The 18,707-nt window shown below is 43.1% G+C and overlaps 1 protein-coding gene across 9 annotated transcripts in view; it reads right to left on the bottom strand.

Annotated features, from left to right (window-relative positions):
* The window catches only part of adgrl1a (adhesion G protein-coupled receptor L1a), a 142,385-nt gene that overhangs the window by 41,547 nt on the left and 82,131 nt on the right, over positions 1-18,707 (bottom strand). For 5 of the 9 annotated variants that reach the window (XM_044180809.1, XM_044180812.1, XM_044180807.1 and 2 more), the window contains one exon: positions 10,362-10,549. In XM_044180809.1, coding sequence (XP_044036744.1) covers positions 10,362-10,431 — 70 coding nt within the window. In that variant the 5' untranslated portion in view covers positions 10,432-10,549. The remainder of the gene's footprint in view (positions 1-10,361; positions 10,550-18,707) is intronic. The other 4 variants (XM_044180811.1, XM_044180813.1, XM_044180810.1 and 1 more) reach the window with 1 other exon arrangement.

Here is an 18,707-nt window from a genome sequence, read left to right as displayed (position 1 = left end):
TACCAAACACACTTTATATGGTAAATATTTCTGGCTATTCAGGGCCACCTACTGCCATGCCACTGAGCGCTAATACAAATAGTTACAGTGTGAAAGGGCTCAGAACTTAGGAAAAACAGCCCAATGAGCAGTTGATTCAATTTATTTGAGTTAGAACTAGGCTGTTTTGACAGTTCTGAATAAATACATACAATTGCTGCACTTTTTTTGGTCAATAACGGTCAATTTTAATTGCTGGAACTTCTGCTGATCAACTTGTATTTGTGGAGATGATTTCAGCTTGCTACAACCACTGTTACATCTGGTAGACCTATATCACCTAGATAGTGACTAGATAGTGACATGCCAATTGTTTATTTAGTCAAACTGAGCTAACTAATAAATCAAGATGTGTTTTAGAGTAAAGGCTAAAACTAAATATAATGAGTCTATTTAATTACAATGATGTAAACTTGGTAAAAAAAAAAAAAAAGTCCAATCTTATGCAGAATGTGATGTATGCGCCTAAATCACCTAAATTAATCTTTTCCAGGTATTTCTTTTTCTGGCCGGCTGTTACAGTATATATTTAGCCGTAATTAAGCACACCCATTATTGAGCAAGTACATTTCAATGGTGGCAGCAACCATGATAACTAGCCTATTTCTGGCACTACTGCAAATCTCGACTTCTACCATATTGTATCGTATTTCACACCTACATTATTTCACACCTATGGGCCCACTGTTTGACAAGTTCCAGATTTAAGGTGGAATTAACCGTGTAAATACAGCGGGATGCACCTTACATACTGATTTACGCAGAGATTTTTGAATGCCGTATTCATAAACAGGTATGGAACTTAACTTCAGGGATTCAGCGTTTATGTGTGTGTGAGTGTGTGTGTGTGTGTGTGTGTGTGTGTGTGTGTGTGTGTGTGTGTGTGTGTGTGTGTGTGTGTGAGAGAGAGAGTGTGTGTGTGTGGCTGTGTGTCAGCCAGATGGCCTGAGGCCTAGCTGGAGCTGTGGCTGGCTCTGAGCTGAGCTGAGATGAGATGAGCAGAGGATAAGCTTGGACTGGCCAAGGGCTACGATTGTCCTTCACTCTGCAGGAATCCATTAAGGTTTCAGGGTCTCTTCAGCCAACACACACACAGACGCACACACATACACACATGGCCATTTAGTCGTGCCTGTCAGACTCATAATAGCTGGCTGACAAAGTGTCTTTCTCAGCAGCAGCCATATGTATAGGTGGATCTAATCCTTCACAGTTAGACTATGACTCATCTCCCGTGATATATAAAACTATGTTAATATCTGTCATTCGGATGAGATGGTTATCAATTGTCACACATACTGATGATGATATGAGTCAATTCAATAATTATACGCACTGATTTGCATGGATGTGGCGGTGTGCAAGAGACAGAGATCTCTCTCACACACACACACACACACACACACACACAAACACACACAACAGACAGGGCCTGGTGTCACTCCAGGGCAGCTGGTGTGAGGGGCTGAAGCGGTTGGCTTCATAATAGAAACTCCATACAAATTAAGAGCAAGAGAGAGAACTGATTGGATTTGACTCATTATCCTCACACAGTAATTAAAGCCTGAGGGTGGATAGATGCTTGGACCCTCAGACAAGAACATAGTTTTGCAGAAGCTAAGCTAGTCTTTGCGCACACTCATTTCTTCTCTACCATTATGAGTCTCTATTCTCTCTCTCTCTCTCTCTCTCTCTCTCTCTCTCTTTCTCACACACACACATATACACACAAATGTTATGAAGAGCCAACATCGTTTGTACATGAGGAGCCGTGACCTACAACCAAGGAAAGTTAAAGGAAATCTGGTTTGTTATATCAAGAGTGACTCAGAGAGACTACATTTAGAATTCTGAAAAGTTCACAGTATGAATAGAAAACGATTTCTCTTCATTGAAACCTTACCAAAAACTTTCCATCATCAGTGGCATGTTTTCAAACATAAAAGCACTTTGATTTCAACGTCTTTGACAATTTGACCTTGGACTGTGTTATCACAAACGCTCTATAGTGTGTTTTCTCAGAAATAATCGAGAGAGCAGGTTTGGCCTTGCAGGTAGCCAGGGACTGTGATAGGGACTATGCAATTGAGTCACAATAGGAGATTATACTTGTGGAGCTCTGTGGCCCTGAGGCTGATTTGTTAGCTGGATGACTGACTGTTTTTCAGGGGCCGAAATGTGATCAGCCCCTCTTAGCCCCTCTGTCTGTTCCAGCAGTCATCTCCTAATGCTACTCATTAGCATAGCACTGAAGCATAGTGCCAGAGAACATTCTCACCAAGCAACATTGGTAGTTAAAAAACTGGGCATGCTGCTGATGAGGTGGGATTCTTGTTCACCATCTTTAAAAGGAACTTTAAGTGGTATTAAGGCTAATAGGTGAGTATGCTCTTTTTGCCCACAGATCACAGTGGAATTTTAAAAGCATACTGCATACATCTACATATGCCCTTAAATTCATTTCTGGCCAAAAGAGCTAACTCCCTCATGATTTTCAGGTTAGTTCCTTAGTAAAGCTGGCAAAGAAGAACAAGTACTTTTACAGTCATTGGGAATAACTAAGAGGTCTCAGTGATGGGAATCCCTCTCTAGCAGTGAATCATCCCGACCAATTTCTTCAGTACTTTATCAGCTTAGCACTGCGAGTTAGCGTAATGACTCGCTGGGGCATGGCCTGTCACCACAGACAAGCTGAGGCGATGCGGCCAGAACTGTCACATCCAGGCAGCCTTCAAGCTGAGGAGTTGTGACAAAGTGACATCCTGAGACAAACCTAAAGGCCTAACATGAGGGTGCAGGGGGTGGGGGCTGCTTGTGGGACAGAGAGTGAGTGTGTGTGTGTGTGTGTGTGTGTGTGTGTGTGTGTGTGTGTGTGTGTGTGTGTGTGTGTGTGTGTGGATGGGAGGGGGTAAGACTAGCCTTAAAGCTAGGATGCTATCTCATCTCCTCTAAGACAGAGGAGATGAGATGAGGCGCGACTGTATGGGGAGTCACCAGCCGTGCTATAAGGTCAGAACACAAAGCAGCGCCAAAATGACACACATCCACTATGATGGAGTCGAGTCAAGCTAACACACAGGGAGGGAGAAATGGAGTGGGAGAGCAAATTAGACAGGATAACAATAGAAAAAGATAGAAACCATCAAACTAGATGCTGGCAGAAGATGAACATGACGACGATTCTTTGTGGAGGCACAAGGTCACTTACATAAAAGGAGTGAGGCAGACAGATTCGTGGGAGAGAGGACGTCCTATTGTTCTGATCTGCCCAGCACAGACAGCCTCTCTCCTCAGCAGCCCAGTCTTCTAACTGAACTGAATTACAGCACAGCCCATAACATTACATCATTCATAAGATAATTAAACTTGCCCCGCTGGAAATGGGATACACACACCCTCACGCAACACATACTCATGCATTTGCCATGATGCATGCACACACACACCAAAATTCTTGCTGGCAGACACACACAAGCTCTAACCCTCATCCATTCTCAACCTCGAGAACTCTCAGTGTGTGTTGACAAACTTTGCTGCGGGGGGAACTAGCAGGCATAGCAGAGAGATTAAGACAGGCGGTTAAAAAGCCACTGAGACACAGAGCAACACACACACACAAACTTGAGGAGGGAGGAGAGACGGGACGTGCTCATACTGTCAAACCACTTCATTGCTGGCCCTGGCGCCTAATTATGCAATAAAAGCGCCTCAGCGGGGGGAAACGACATAGCCCAAAATAAAAATCAGCCTGCCTAAAAAGTAGGAGATTCACCCGGTGTAAAATATCCTCTATCTCCCCAGGGATGGGAGCTGTGCTACAGGCCCAACACAACTCTATTCTGTTTCCAGCACATATCACAAGAGGCAAGCCAGCAGACAGTGAGTCAGACCTAGATTCATATAAACATTGTGGTGGAGTAAAACTGCAGGTGATGCAGGGAAACAGCCACAGGGATGAGGGGAGAATGAAGCAGAGACAGGAAAGTGAGAAAGGTGGTGAGGGACTGAAGATAAGAAAGTGATAAGAAAAAGGAGAGAGAGTGAGAGATGAAGTGTGGAGGATAGAGGGGGAGACTGAGTGACTATCATGCAAGACCTGCTGTCAGAAAGATGTGCGCATTTGGAAGAGTTGCAAGTCGCATCCAGAGACTTGTTAGAAAAGATGAGTGTCAAAGCCTAGCCCTGCCGCTGCATTAGACACTTAATTAACCTCCTTATACGCTAAGCCAAAGGCTTGGATGTGTCTGTGTGTATTTTTGCTGTTCATGTTTATGAGCTGATCGATCTGTTTGCAAGTATTTGTAGGTAGCTACAGTGTGCAGCATTTTGGGTGCTCCTGTACCTTTATGTTTGATATCTATGAATTAAAAATGGATTTGGCTGTAAAACGCTACTGAATCTTTCTTATCCTTGTGTGCCATCTTGTCCACCTGCAGTGCACTGAACATACTAGATGTTTCCTCCTATCTTCTTCTTTTTCACCTCAGCACCATCCCTCGATCCCTCATCCAATTTCATCCACCCGGAAACGCTCTCATTTACCCTCCCTACCCGTCCTCTTCACCCTCGTTCTCTCCATGTCTTCATTCCTCCCTCTTGTCCTGACCCTTCGCCTCCAGTTTTCCCCTCTTCCCTTTCCAGTGTTTCCGTTATATACATTTTGCAGCGGTGGCCTGCCCGCTCGTCTTGACAACCAAATAAACAACAGTGCGAGTACAGCACAAACAGGGCAGAGCATAGTCAGACTGGCCATCGGAAGCACCGGGAGGAATCACAGTGGGCCGGTCGCTCTGTGGGCCGCTTGAGCAGCCCATTAAACAAAAACAAGAGTGAGAGAGATGCGTTGTCGGCCCACTTTGATTATGCACCAGCCCACATCCTCCTCCTCAAGATCCTCAATACCAATTCAACTGTTGGTCAAGGTTTTACAGCTGAAGCCGTAAGACAGAAGACAATAGGGATAAGATAAGCAAGGTTTGGGTTTGCCTGGCTTTTTAGATATATCGGTAGCCTTTTGTTGAAACATGTTCAACTTTTCATAAAGTCGATGCGCTCGTCATTGTCACTTTTTGTGAATCGGCCAATCACAGCCTGGATGGGCAGGACGTTAAAAAAAGGTTGATGTGCTACAGTTGAAATGTTCAACTCATTGTTAAGCATGAATGGTTATGATTATTGACAAGTTAGTACTAACTTAACAAATTAGAAACTAACCACCCAGGTACAACAAAACCCTTTTCCCCACTGCTGAAAAAAATCCTAGAGGAAACACTGTTTCCCATCCCTTTCTCCTCCTTTACCCCCTCTCTCAGTTTTACCAGCCTCTTGACTCATCCGTCTCTCTCCCTGCATTTCCCTTTCTCCCCCCTCTACTCTCTCTGCCCTTGGCTGCTAGCCATAAGCTGCTGCTGGTAATTATCAATCTATAGTCCACAAAACACACGAATAGCAAATGCACACATTCTTGAGCACATGACATGCTTGACACATACACACCAGAACATCTGCACGCACACACACACACACACACAGTCCTTCACGGCTACAAAGCCTCAAAGTTACGCAGCTAGGCCCTGAGAGAAAAGAGGCAGCTATCACACAACTGCACAAACAGGAATGCAGTCCCCAATCCTTTATGTAGGAGCTTGTTTGCGGTACACAAATCAATGTACACAAACTAACATACCCCGACGAACACAACTACAAGCAAACACAAACACACAAATACAATGGGCACACACATGCAAAAACACACGTACACCAAACCTGTGAACCAATGAATAAACAAAAAGTACAGCCCCTGTATACAGGCGCAGACACATGAGAGCAGTGTACGTCATCTTCAAAGGGAGGTTTGAAAGAACACACCGCCACTCCGCCCTGGCCTCTCCCTCCTTCTCCCGCCCGCCCCCAACTACCAATATATGTTCAAAGGCCATCCATTAACCTTTCACTCACACAGGCCTCTCTGTGATCTACTGCTCTCAGCCAAGGGCTTTGAAGAGCACAGCAACCCCCAGCACCGGGTGGGGAGCAAGGGAGGCAGCAAACGAGAGATGAGAGAAAGATAGAAAGAGGCAAAAGAGAGTGAAAGGAAAGGGAAAGGAGGGAATGACAATGACAAGAGATGTGCACTGTTAACAGATAGTAGGCAGCGAGTAAGGAAAGGAAAACAGAGCCAGGGGGGTGATACTTCATGAGGGAGGCTGGATAGACGGTGGGGTAATGCGGGCAGAAGAGGATAGAGGCGAAAGAGAAAACATGGTGGGAAAAAGGAAGAGGGTCCGAGTGAGAGAAGGAGGGAAAGTAAAAAGAGGGGGGTTTGGGGGAAAGACATCACGACGCAGAGAGTAATAGCTGAGGTGTTAGGGGAGAGAAAGCAGAGAGATTGGATGAAAATGAGAGGCGAGTGTTAGGAGTGAGAGAAGAGAGAAGCACCGACTATTGCTAATAAGATGGGGAGGCAACAAAAGCTTGAAAACATGTACACGATAGGCAAAGAGAGAAACAGGAAAAAAGGCTTTACAGCAGTTCTTTATTGCAAAATCCAGATGATGTGCAGCAATATTCACAAGCCACTAGATTAGCAATTAGTGTCAGTGAAGGCTGTGGATTTCAGCTTTATGGCAGAGAAAAAACATGGTTAAACATATTCAAAAGTCATTTTCAGACTAAATGAGAGCATTTACTTGTCTCTATAAACACATACATAACCAGCCGGTTCTGATGGCCTATAAAACACAAAGCTATTAGAAACTTGAAAATGCAAGTTGTCTGTAAGTTCTGAATTTAAACCATTGAAGTCCGGCTTAAGTCTGTCTATGATTCTGCAACTGATACTTATGTCAAAGGAAATTGGGCCATTTGTAGCAATACATGGTTGTACTGTTGTGTTTGGTGAAAAAAATACTTCCCAGAATACTTCCCAATTAATTCAAAGTATGATTAATAAAAAAAAAAGGAATTCAGCACAACCTTAACAGCAGCAGGTGCAGCAGGTAGGAGCAATGAAAAGAGTGTGAGCCTTCCAGGTTATAAAGTTTACCTCACTGATTTGTTTGAATTAATTATTCTAGTGTCAACTGATTCTGATCAGCTAATACCATGCACAACTCCAGTGCTCTGCCTGAAGTATGCTCAATTTTTCAGACCTGTCTGATGGCTACAAAAGTGAAGAGCTAAGAGTTTACAAAACACACATTAAAGCAATACGATATGCTGTTCAGCAAATTACACAACAAGAAGCCAAGTGCACATAGCAAGGTTTGCGGCGCTGCCGCTTTATTGCCTCCTCTCGAAATATTATTGCTACAAGCCTGTCAGAGAATCAATTCTTATGAATTAGTGAGTAGGTCGCAGTTTTGAAATGATCATTTTAATATTATAGTATTGCAGGATTGAAAGTCTACTCTCTTAGTGCAAAAATTCAATATTGGATGTGGTTTCAGGTCAAGTCTTTTTTCATATCTTCACTCAGAATTTTGAATCTAGGGTTGAGCAACACTTTGACCCCAAATAACTGTCAACTCAGACATAAAAAAGCATCTGGCTTTCAAAAGGCATAGTGAATTCTTCATGCGGCCCTCCATGAAAAATAACTACCCACCCCTGCATTATAGGAAGCAAAATACTGCATTGAGATCAGTCCCCATTCAGACATTCTATCACCATCCAAGGACAGTCGAGAGACTAAAGCACTTTGTTGAGAAGATGTGTAAAAACAGCTAGTCTCCCATCCTTAAATAATAACTACCGTTCAGGGTAGAAAGCACAGAAGAAAAAAGCCGGGGAGAGGAGGCAAAGACAGATAAAAATGTCTGCGTGTGCACTAAAGGACCAGGGGCCTTTCCACGCGACTGATCTGAGAGCAAAGGCTTAAATACAGGGGAGACGAGAACAGATTCCACCAGTCAGCTGGCATTGGCGTCCTGATATGAGTGACACATACACACACACACTTGCATAAATGCTCACACACACACACACACACACACACACACACACACACACACACACCATCTGGACATGTGAACACACTCATGTATGCACAAAACCCCACACAGCATATATCGCTATCCACTGTACACATATAGTATGTACATATTTGCAAATTCTCACACCCCACACATTACAGACTGAACAAACCTACAAGTAGCCGTATAATGGTCTGGCTGCCACTACTTGTGCACAGAAATACAAACACACACATGCACACACCGATGCTTGCGCTGTGCTAAATGAAAGCTCTGTGTCAGGGCTTCATCACGTACGGCGCAGCTGCCTGCAATGCCTGCCACATTAAGCAAGCCTAATGGGCTTTCAGAGCAACAACACTGCGTATGAAGGGTTGTACATTCTCGAGCATTCTGTGGAATCAGCGGGACATTCTGTTTGTCAGGGAACGCGTGTCAGTCTGTCAGGGAGTCTGCCAGGATGGGCTGGTGGAGAGGTTTTGTATATACCGCACAGGAACATGACTTTATTTGCCTAGGTTTGTATGAGTTTCACAGATAAAAATATTTTTTTCTTGTTTCACACAGCCACTGCATTTCAAAAGGGAAATGGAGAGTTGCACAGTGATTTAACAAGATAAATATTCACTGTGTGAAATGGCCAGGTGAGTGAGAATTGTGGGACAGAGAAGGGAAAATGTGTACAAAGCTCATGCTGGTTAGGAACATTTGCGTTAAAGAGCTGGTTCCAGAGGAGAATAAATATGTGAGTGTTAGGGGTAAATATTAGAATGTGCAGCCAGGACTCAAGCTAGGTTAAAGCATGGCAGATTAGTCGGGACACAGAGGAGGAGCAGGGGTACACATTAGATTGTGAAGCCATGTGGGATGATCCTGCAGGTTTCCAAATGAGCTCTGATTAGCTTGAGAGTGATTTCAGCAGCTCTTGCCACATCAAAACCCTGCCCTCTTTCTTTAAATTGTACCTCCCTTGTTCTCTTTTCTTTTTCTCTCCTGCTCCTCTGGTCACACTACGGTGCAATAGAGAAAATACGTTTCAGCTAACAATTATGAGCACCAAAACGGTGTGGGTGTCCATGTGCATGTGTCTGTGTGCATGTGTGTGCCTATTTCCAATAGAAAAAGAAAAGGTTTCCTTAATTTCATCAAACCAAATGTTGTGCCAGTGCTTTGGGGCTGAATACAGATAACAGTCAATTGATTATTAATGCATTATTAATACCCCAAGTGCCAGGTCACACAGATAGTTGGAGGCTTATTTTCACGAAAATACACACTCACAAACACAAAACAACATAGCGCCAGAGGCCAAATGTGTCCGATGGAGCAGAACGTATGCTACATAAATCCAATGTTACAAAAGCAGCCAAATTAAGATGGGGAAAAAAACAGCACCTACTCAAATTAGAACCGCAGCTGGCCAATCAGAGCTTACACAGAGGGGTTGCTAAATCCAATGCTGACACAGGCGTACACGAGCACATTTTTATTTTACCCTCCCTCCCTTGATTTCTTCGACTCCTCCTGCTTCATCACTAGCCCCTCCCTGTGGTGACTATGTCTCTTCCTGATGCTCCTCCTCCTCATCCTAGTTGTCCATCACCCAGTGGCTCGTTGGCACAGAGCTGACTGAGAGCATACAGCAGATGGTGTGCTGCTGTCTGTGTGGCAGACCACTAGCAGGACACCCAACAGCCCCTCCTTTCCCTCCTCTGCCCTCTGCCTACCCCTGCAATCCCTGCTTCTTCCCTCCTACACATCTTCCAACACACACGCACACACACACCCTCCAGCATCACTTCCGCCCAACCAGGTTACAACAGCTATCACAAACACAAAATAAAATATCTTATGGTACATGGCACATTCAAGGAGGTCACACATATGGCACCATTACATGCACGGATTCCCCTTTATATTCTTGCCATGCTCCAACTAACATCAAGATGACAAGAAATTTTATAGACATTCACACATGCACTCTCTATCTCACTCACACACACTCTCTCTCTGTCTCCTGTAGAGACAGTTTGGTTAATCAAGTGCAGTGTTTCTAGGCTGGTCAGTAAGTCAATATACTTACAACCTTCATCACGTAGCTAACATATAAATATTACATCCTCATTTGCAATAACCTAGTCAGCCCAGTTACAGGGCACAGTGAAACCAACAGGCACTTATGTGCAACATTACAAATCAAAATTATACATGTTGTATATGCTGTATATATATAAATGAACAGTGAACATACAGTATGAATACTGAATGCAGATAGACATGAGTTTAGTTATTTGTAATGTAATGTAACAATATAAAAAATACCACACAATGTTGGTATTTATTACGTACCTTGCGAGGATGGAGCAATGTTGCTGAAAGCCACAGCACAGGTGAAGATGATCCAGACTGCTAGAGCCATGTTGGAGGCTGACCAGGGGGCAGGGCAAGGGGTGGTGCTAAAGTGTAGAGGTGGTCAGCAGGCACAGATGAGTGGGGCGGCACTTCCTCAGCTTACACCCTCCCCAAGGGTGATCCTGCTGGCAAAGAGAGATAGAAATAACAGAGAGGTAAGTGCCTCATAAAAATTTGTGTGCAACTGTATGTCCATAAAGAGGAATTATTCTACTGTTCTGTTTTTCATTCTTTCCCATCTCAGTATGGCATTTGAATTAGACAGTGTTGACAAATTTATTCTGCATTTATCACTGGAATATGTGATAATAACTCTGCACAAAACTGAGTGGCTCATGACTGGTACAGCATACTAAATGGGATTAGAACATGCAAAGGAGAGGAGAGGAGAGGAGAGGAGAGGAGAGGAGAGGAGAGAGGCAGGCTCCCCCTGTGGTGGTCAGGTAAAATGATCAGACAGGGAGATCTGAGGCCATTTTGTGCAGGATGGCATGGCAAAAGCTGTTGCCACTACCAGCTAGTGTTTGAACACTTGACTAAAACAGAAATGCTACATATGTTTTGGGGCTGTTGACGGAGCTATATTCAACATGTGAAAAATACATGTTTTCTGTGTGTGTATGTTTGTGTTTGAGTGTTTGTGTACAGGCACACACACAAAGTGAGACATTGAAAAGTGGTGACTCAGTCAGCAGTGCCATAGGGCTCATACATCTCATTTGCCTAATGAAATAAATCACAATCTGGAACTTTAGCTCTGATTTTTTGACAGTAGAAACTGCTCTGTCCCTGCAGGGGCTGAAAGACAGAAAACAGAAGAGACGGTATTGTTAGAGCTAATACTCCTCCTGCTGAGCTTGCTGATGAAACAGACAGATTAGACTGCGTCTCTCTGTATCTGCGTATGTGCAAAAAATTTTTTTTGGGGGGGGGTGTTTGAGAGGATTTCCTTTGATCTCTCCAACCCTCTACCTGCTTTATTTGATTGATCCTACCAACTTATATTATGCCCTCCTACAGTATAATAGATTAAGCATGCATGTACTCTCTCACACACACACACACACACACACACAGAGGTTCAGCTACTACACAGTACTTGTGTTTACATTTCAATGACTCCATTCATTTCCTAAGTCTGAGCCCTAGCATTGTCTGCTAACCTTCACTAACTAATAAATAAACTTCTTAACTATCTGGTAGCTTCAACTCTACAAATTTGTGTTAGGTTGACAAGCCTATAGATCTTTTTAAACCTCAGTAATTCTTTTCAAGAGCCAAACATTTCCAGTGGTAGCAAATATGTCCTGCTTAATCACAAAAAAGTAAGCAAAGGATGCACAAGACATCTAAGATGTTTCTATTTCAGGTTTCAGCCAAGTGATAAAATGTGATAAAGCTTAAAGGTGCGGGATTAAGCATATACAGCCGAATATGTGATGTCCTCAAACAGTGTGGAAAAATGTATATCTTTAAGCATGTAAAATATTTAAGCAAAATTTCAAAGTAAATATTAGGAACAATACATGCAGAATTTTTAATCCTAATTCTAATCTTCATTCTAAATGTTAACCTAAAACATAAATCACTTTATAAAACAGACAATTATAAAACTGCTCCTGCATTTTTCATTTTTGTAATCTTTTCATCCTTGTATGTTTGCTCAGCAACAAACACAACAACTTGCAGGCATGGCCAAGCTCTCTTCTCTTGGCAGCCAAGATGGCAGATCCTGAGAGACTGGGTGGCTTCACCCCCTCTCTTCATCATCACTGATTTGGCTTCCCCTCCATCTCTCCAGCCCCTCCTCTTCCTGACCTTCTCTGATATTTACCCTCCTCCCCAGTGGCTACGCCTGGCCCACAGTCACCGACCTGCCTGGGTGTCACTGTGTGGATTAGTATGTTGGATGTCGTAGAGTACGAACAAGACAGAGTGAGAGAGAAGGGGAGGGCAAACAGCAAAGAGGGAACGAAAGCAGAACACAGAGTACAAAGCACATCCACAGCTGTTTTACACCAGCGTTTATTTCTATCATATGCACAACACACAGACACACACACACACACAACCTCTGCACTAGAGTGCAGCCTGTGCCTTGAGTTTGTTTGCGACCACCCTCTATGACCAGCAGCTGAGAGAAAAGGACACGCTCAGAGGGAGGGCAGGACAGACAAAGAAAGAGTAGAAAAGCAGTAAACAAATAGCAATGGACATGTGATGTGGTACTGTAGAAGCCTTGGCTGTTCTGCTCTCTTTCATGGCCTTTCCTCTCCCGCCTCCAGATCGCCTCTGTATTATTAATGGTCAAAAAGTGATCCACTCCTGTGCAGTGACAGGCCTTAGTTTTTTTCTCCAACGTTTGTGGTTTTAATAAGAGAAATCTGTCGTTCCTCTTGTTTCTTTTGACTGTACTTCAGTACTTTTCAACAATAGCTCTCCTGTGGTCTCAGAAGATGAGGAGGGCCAGAGAACGAGAGCAGGGAGGGAGGTAGGGCAAATTAGGGATTGAGGGAGGAAGAGAAAAGTGCAGGGTGGATAAATTGACTTTATTTTGTGACAAAAAGAAAGCTAGCATTACACAACACTCCATTTCAATGTGGTAGAAAAGGAGAACAGAAGGAATAGACGAAAGAAGGCCAAAATTAAGGAAAAGAAGAAACAAAGGAATGATGGAGCAAAAAAAGAGGAAGCATGATGCAGCCTGCTAACTAATAAAACAAGGAACAGAAGGAGCAAAGGAAGTCCAGTCTGGATTCCTGCCAGTTTCAACAGGGTGTGCTGCAGGGACCTATTTTGGGCCCTGTCCTGTTCACCATTTATATCAATGAAATTGTCTCTTCCCTGCATGGTTGTCAAATTCATCTTGACGCAGATGATACTATTTTGTACTGTATTGCTGATTCTGTTCCATTAGCCACTGAGAAACTGCAACTATCCTTTACATTCTCTTACTAATCTTAAACTGATACTTAACACAAATACGAAAAACGAAATTCATGGTTTTCTCCAGATCCCAAAAAGATAGACAACTGTAATTTGCATATCTGTAATTTGCATAAATTGGCTTTTCATACAGAAATAAAACCAGCTTTCGTTTCATTTGTAGGAATAGGATTGTTGAATCAATTCTCCTATCAGTTCTGGAGTATAATTTACCGACACGCTGCTGCCTCCACATTTAGGCCCTTAGATTCTGTTTACCACTCAGCCCTGAGGTTTATTACTACCTCTATGAGGCTCTACTATCCTCTATGATAAGGTCGGTTGGTCTTCTCTGACTGAGAGACGAAATAATCATTGGTGTCTGTATATCTATAACGCTCTGGTCGGAAAATTACCATCATACATCACATCTATGTTAAATTAGAACCCTGGTCCACATTTAGCTCACTCCAGCGACTGGCTGGTTCTTCATATACCTCGTGCTAGGACTGAACTTTTAGTATTAGTCTGCTTTTAGTATTAGTGCAGCAGATATTACCTAAAACTAAATACTCTTATACCTCTTGTACTTAATAACTATCCATTACCTGCCTGTAACTGTTTTAACTGATTTTGGTTTTTTTTATTTGTATGGTTGTATCTTAAATAAAGGTCAAATTGTATTGAAAAAGTAGGGGAAGGATGACTTTCTCTATAACGAGATTAAATAAGAGAGAGTGGATGGGAGGGGAAACTGCTGAAAAACAGCAAAGGAAGAGTAAGAAAGCAAGAAGTAATGGCAAAGGAGAACATATTTCTTCTGCCTGTGTCTATGTCTGCCTCTGGGTGGAGGAAGGTTAGGAGTCTTTGGAGGGTGTGAGATGGGTGTCTTCACCCTCCATGCTCTCCCTACTTGGAGGATGTTACATGCCCAAGGCCAGAGGCTGACCTTTTGCAATGATCACATCCACCATTATTATCATCACTGTTTCTCTTCTAATAGAAAGGAACATCATATCCATATGAGACCAGAGTCCACAAAATGGGAGGATGGACAGCAATTTCACTGCACTGGTGGAAAGGTGAGAATGGTGAGCAGGAGAGAAAGTGGGAGGCAGGGCAAATGACAGTCACTTCTATCAACACAAAGACAGACATGCGGCTATCTACACGAAGCGGTGGCGGAGTTACACTTAAGTACACACCTCTGTCATCTTGTTTGGAATGCTACCCTCCATTTCTTCAGCTATTAATTTACAGGCTGCCTTGATCCAAAGCAAATAACCTCATTATCCACTTCTATTGGATCATTACGATAATCACCATGATCATTAAGATCTGTTTGCTTTAGCAGACATGCTCATCAAGAACCGGGTGTCACAAGCCCTTTTTATTTGGGGAGGGGGGTACTGTTAAAGGCTGTGAGTGTCTGTCACGAGAACCATTCATGTTTACCCCATCACGCATATAATTTCTGTACAGAAGAAAGAGGCATTTAGGAACATTACTCGAGCAGAATCAAAAGGAGGGAGAACAAAGTGTTTGGGTAGACAGTTTTTGCAGCATAATTAGAAAAGCTGGTGCTCTCAGAAATGTTACAGCTTCAGGCCTTCTCTCTTCTGTTTTTCCCCCCACCGAGAGGAATCTGATATCAAGGTGGGAGAGACAAGTATGATAAGTGCGAGTTGACTCGGTGTGTGTCTGTGCATTTGTGTGTATGACTGGGCAGCCGGTGGTCAGAAGGCTATAGATCCACATCGCTGATTGGAGTAACACTGCAGCTTTAAAAGCAATTTTTCTCCTAAGAGCTTGCCAAAGATGCTTTGCGTACATAAAGTGCTCTGACAACTGCTAACATCTTAATTAGCATTTCAATATATTTGAAGATGAGGTATGTTGTGTGAACAAGTGAAAATCATGCAGGCCGATGGGGGGTAAAGCGGGAAGCGGGAGAACACAAACACACAATTTTATTTGGTTAGGAAAACACTTGTGATTGATTTAAAGATTTGACAGTCATAACTTCTGATGGTCTGTTGCTTTATGCATGTCTTTGCATCTTAAGATGAAGCACCAGCATTTCCCATGCTATTAGGATTGATGTTTATGCCTCAGATGCTTCAACAACAAATAGTTGTTTCAGTAGCAAAGCTCCCGCTATGAAGGAAATGATTGCCTCCTAGCAACCGACACAGTCGAGCATGCAAAACTGAATGGCAATCACATCTCACTTACAAATCAGAAAGTGATGCAAACTGCTGCATTAAATATTTGTAATAAAGTAAAATTTCAGTTCAAATAAACTTCCAACATCCTCTTAAATTGGAATAAATTGAAAACAACAAAAAAAATGTACTCAGTGTTGTTGGGGTTTGGTTTCAGTCAGGTCTGAGACAGGCACTTTATTTCAGTGGAAAGTATCACTAGACTCAGTGAAGGCTAGCCATGTAGTATTAGAGTTTGATGAGACTGCAGAGAACGACAAAAACGTATGCTTCACCTGGGGGCCTCTAAGTAATTCTCCCTCTGACTCATCGGTGCTGAAGCTTTGTCACACTCGATACTCTTTTGTACTCTCTTGAGTTAGGCAAGAGGGAGCAATACAAGGAAGTGTAACAATAAATGAGGATGAGATGGAATTCATTAATTACTTCTTCACCTCCATAAAACTAATCACTCACCAAAGTGAATATAATTATCCTACTTTTCCTTTCGAAACGTAACAGACATACCATGAAATATCATTACCATCACCATCTGCGAACGAGCTTTGCTGAGTGGGAGGCTGTGTTTTTACTGTCAAACCTGCCTTCCAGGACAGTTGAATTTAATTCAATGATTATTCAAATTAGCCAAAGTGATGATTTGGACACATTTCCACTTGCGCTGTGTGTGTCAAAACTGCCAATTAATGGATTCACTTGGAATCAGATCATTCTGATTATGAAAAAAGAGTTTGCTTCAATCACTGTGCTAAAAGTGACATCAAGGGCAAGGCACAATCTGACACCATTATCTATCACATTCAAAACAACAGGAAATATGCCCTTTTAGTATTTAATGTCCTAAAACGCTAAACTTAAAAAATAACATAATGTTCTACAAATTGTACAATCCCACCTCTGTACACTTAACAACTGCCAAAACAAGATCGAATCAATGTCACTGCAGGTTCCAGCTTGTATAAACCGCCGCCCTCGCTAATCTCCCTAATCCTTTTTGGTGAGGCTATCGCTAGCAAAGACAACATAATAGCATTAGATATTATTCCTTCACAACAACCTGATTCTATTACATTTGCATTGATGCTCAACAGCCCACACGGGTCATAGTGAGAACTGATAGCCTACTGTTAACACTAGAGCATTCATTCAGGATGGATAATGTTGTTAAGCTAGCAGCAGATACACAAGCACATTCAGGTCAGATCATCCCAACACTTCTCCATTTACTGGGGTAGGTCAGTTAAGGCCGGGACTCTGGTGTGGTAGTATCTTGCTGGCTGCAGCAGCAGGGTTGTTTATATAATGACACCATTGTGCCGGCTGTGTGCAGATGGAACATCAGAGCTCTTGTAATAGCCTGTATATTAGGGCCAATGTGTTTGATTACTGACTCAGGGAAAGCGGGGATAGGCTGTGTAGTCAACAGGGAATAAGGCTCCCTCCAAAACAGCAACCAAGGGGAAAAAAGACCTATTTGAAGAAACAGAAGGAAAGAAGGAAGAGACAAAAAACAGGGAGAGACTTTAATGGAAGTGTGCTTTAAGGGAATGCAAATGAGACAAGGGAATCGGCAGAGCTGCAGAACACAGCGGAGGGATATCAAACAGGGCTAGTATGGCTGTCAAAGAGGTAAAGGCAAAGGGAAGGGGGAGAGAGAGAGAGAGCCCCTCTCACTTTATTCAATAGACACTCCTGTACCACTTTTTCCTGCTTCAGCATCCGCCCTCGGCTGCAGCTCTCCACACACCCCAACCCACACACCTCCTCATCTCTAGAGTCTACACTTTAACTATTATATGTTTCCGAAACAGTAGTAGTATAAAATAAAATAAAAGGCCTTACTGCCTATAAAGTAGCCAGTAAGAGCCCAATATTTCATGAGTGACAGTTGTACATGCTAATCAGAGTGCACAAGTATCTGAATGGGGTTGACTGTGTGTGATAACATTGCTGCATCTATGAATGAGTGATAGAAAGATAGTCTGCCCCTAGCCAGCCAGCCAGTCTGTTCGTCAGCACTGACACCACGCAGCGGAGAGAGAGCATGCTCCCTGGCCTGGTCTTCAGTGTCTCCAGTGTGGCCTGTGATTTATTGTGGCGGCGGAGAGCTTGTCACTATTCATTATTACTGATGCAACAGGAGGCAATGCCACCACCCATCAATGCTTGCCCTGTGATGCCCGCCACAGATGCCAGAGGAAGTGACCTCAGCACCCACCTGTCTTCTCACACAAACACTGGCTGCAGCCCCACTTTAATGGGCTCTAATATCTTACAGGGATGGAACCTCTGTCCCAATTTGGCAGCCACTTCTTAACCAACCGCTAACCAGTGGAAAAATTATACATTAATTCAGTCTTAAAATTTGCAATGACAAAGGCCTCATTTTTGTAATCTGAATACATAGAAACTATATAAAAACACCTAGAAGACACAGAAAGTTGAGCAGCACAATGTGTGCCACATCTGTCTGCACTGAAACATAACTTCATCTCGTTTCTGGCCTTTGACTTTTTCTCTCACGCTTTCTACTCCATTTCTTTCCCCCTGCTTCCCAACTTCACAGTCAAATTAGATATACTCTATATCAGTCAACCTGTGCTGTCAACTTTGTCAGCATGAGTTGCGTTGCAAATCAATAGGAGGAAATGAATAATTCACTGTGACCATTAAGTCTACACAACAAGAGTGATAACTGCTGTCTCTGACATTAATCTTATGAGCCACCAACAATGGATTATGATATAACATGATAATGTTATGAAATTGTACTCTCTGGTGAATCTTGCTCCCTCCCTCCCGCCCTTTGCATTGAGCTGTTCCCAGATGTCACTTGGCTGTGACTGGCAGGCTGCCACCCCGAGTGCCTGTGCACCGCCAGGCCCGGCTAGATCCATCTTCATTAAGGACAGAAGCGCTGTGAGTTGTGTGTGTTATTATCAGTGTCTATTAATCTGAAAGCTCCAGCAGGGCAACCCCTGCCTCATTGTTGCGCTACAATACACCATAGCCAAGCATACACCATGTACAAAGACGCTACGGATGCACACCACACAGACGAACACATGCAAAGTTTGTATGCATCTACACACACTTTTACACTCCCGCCTGCAGCTCTCTGTAATAATGAGCA

Source organism: Siniperca chuatsi, linkage group LG21 (genome assembly GCF_020085105.1).
Source record: "Siniperca chuatsi isolate FFG_IHB_CAS linkage group LG21, ASM2008510v1, whole genome shotgun sequence".
In the NCBI taxonomy this organism is placed as follows: Eukaryota; Metazoa; Chordata; class Actinopteri; order Centrarchiformes; family Sinipercidae; genus Siniperca; species Siniperca chuatsi.
The sequence above is the reverse complement of the archived record's forward strand: the minus strand, read 5'-3'. Positions and strand labels throughout refer to the sequence as shown.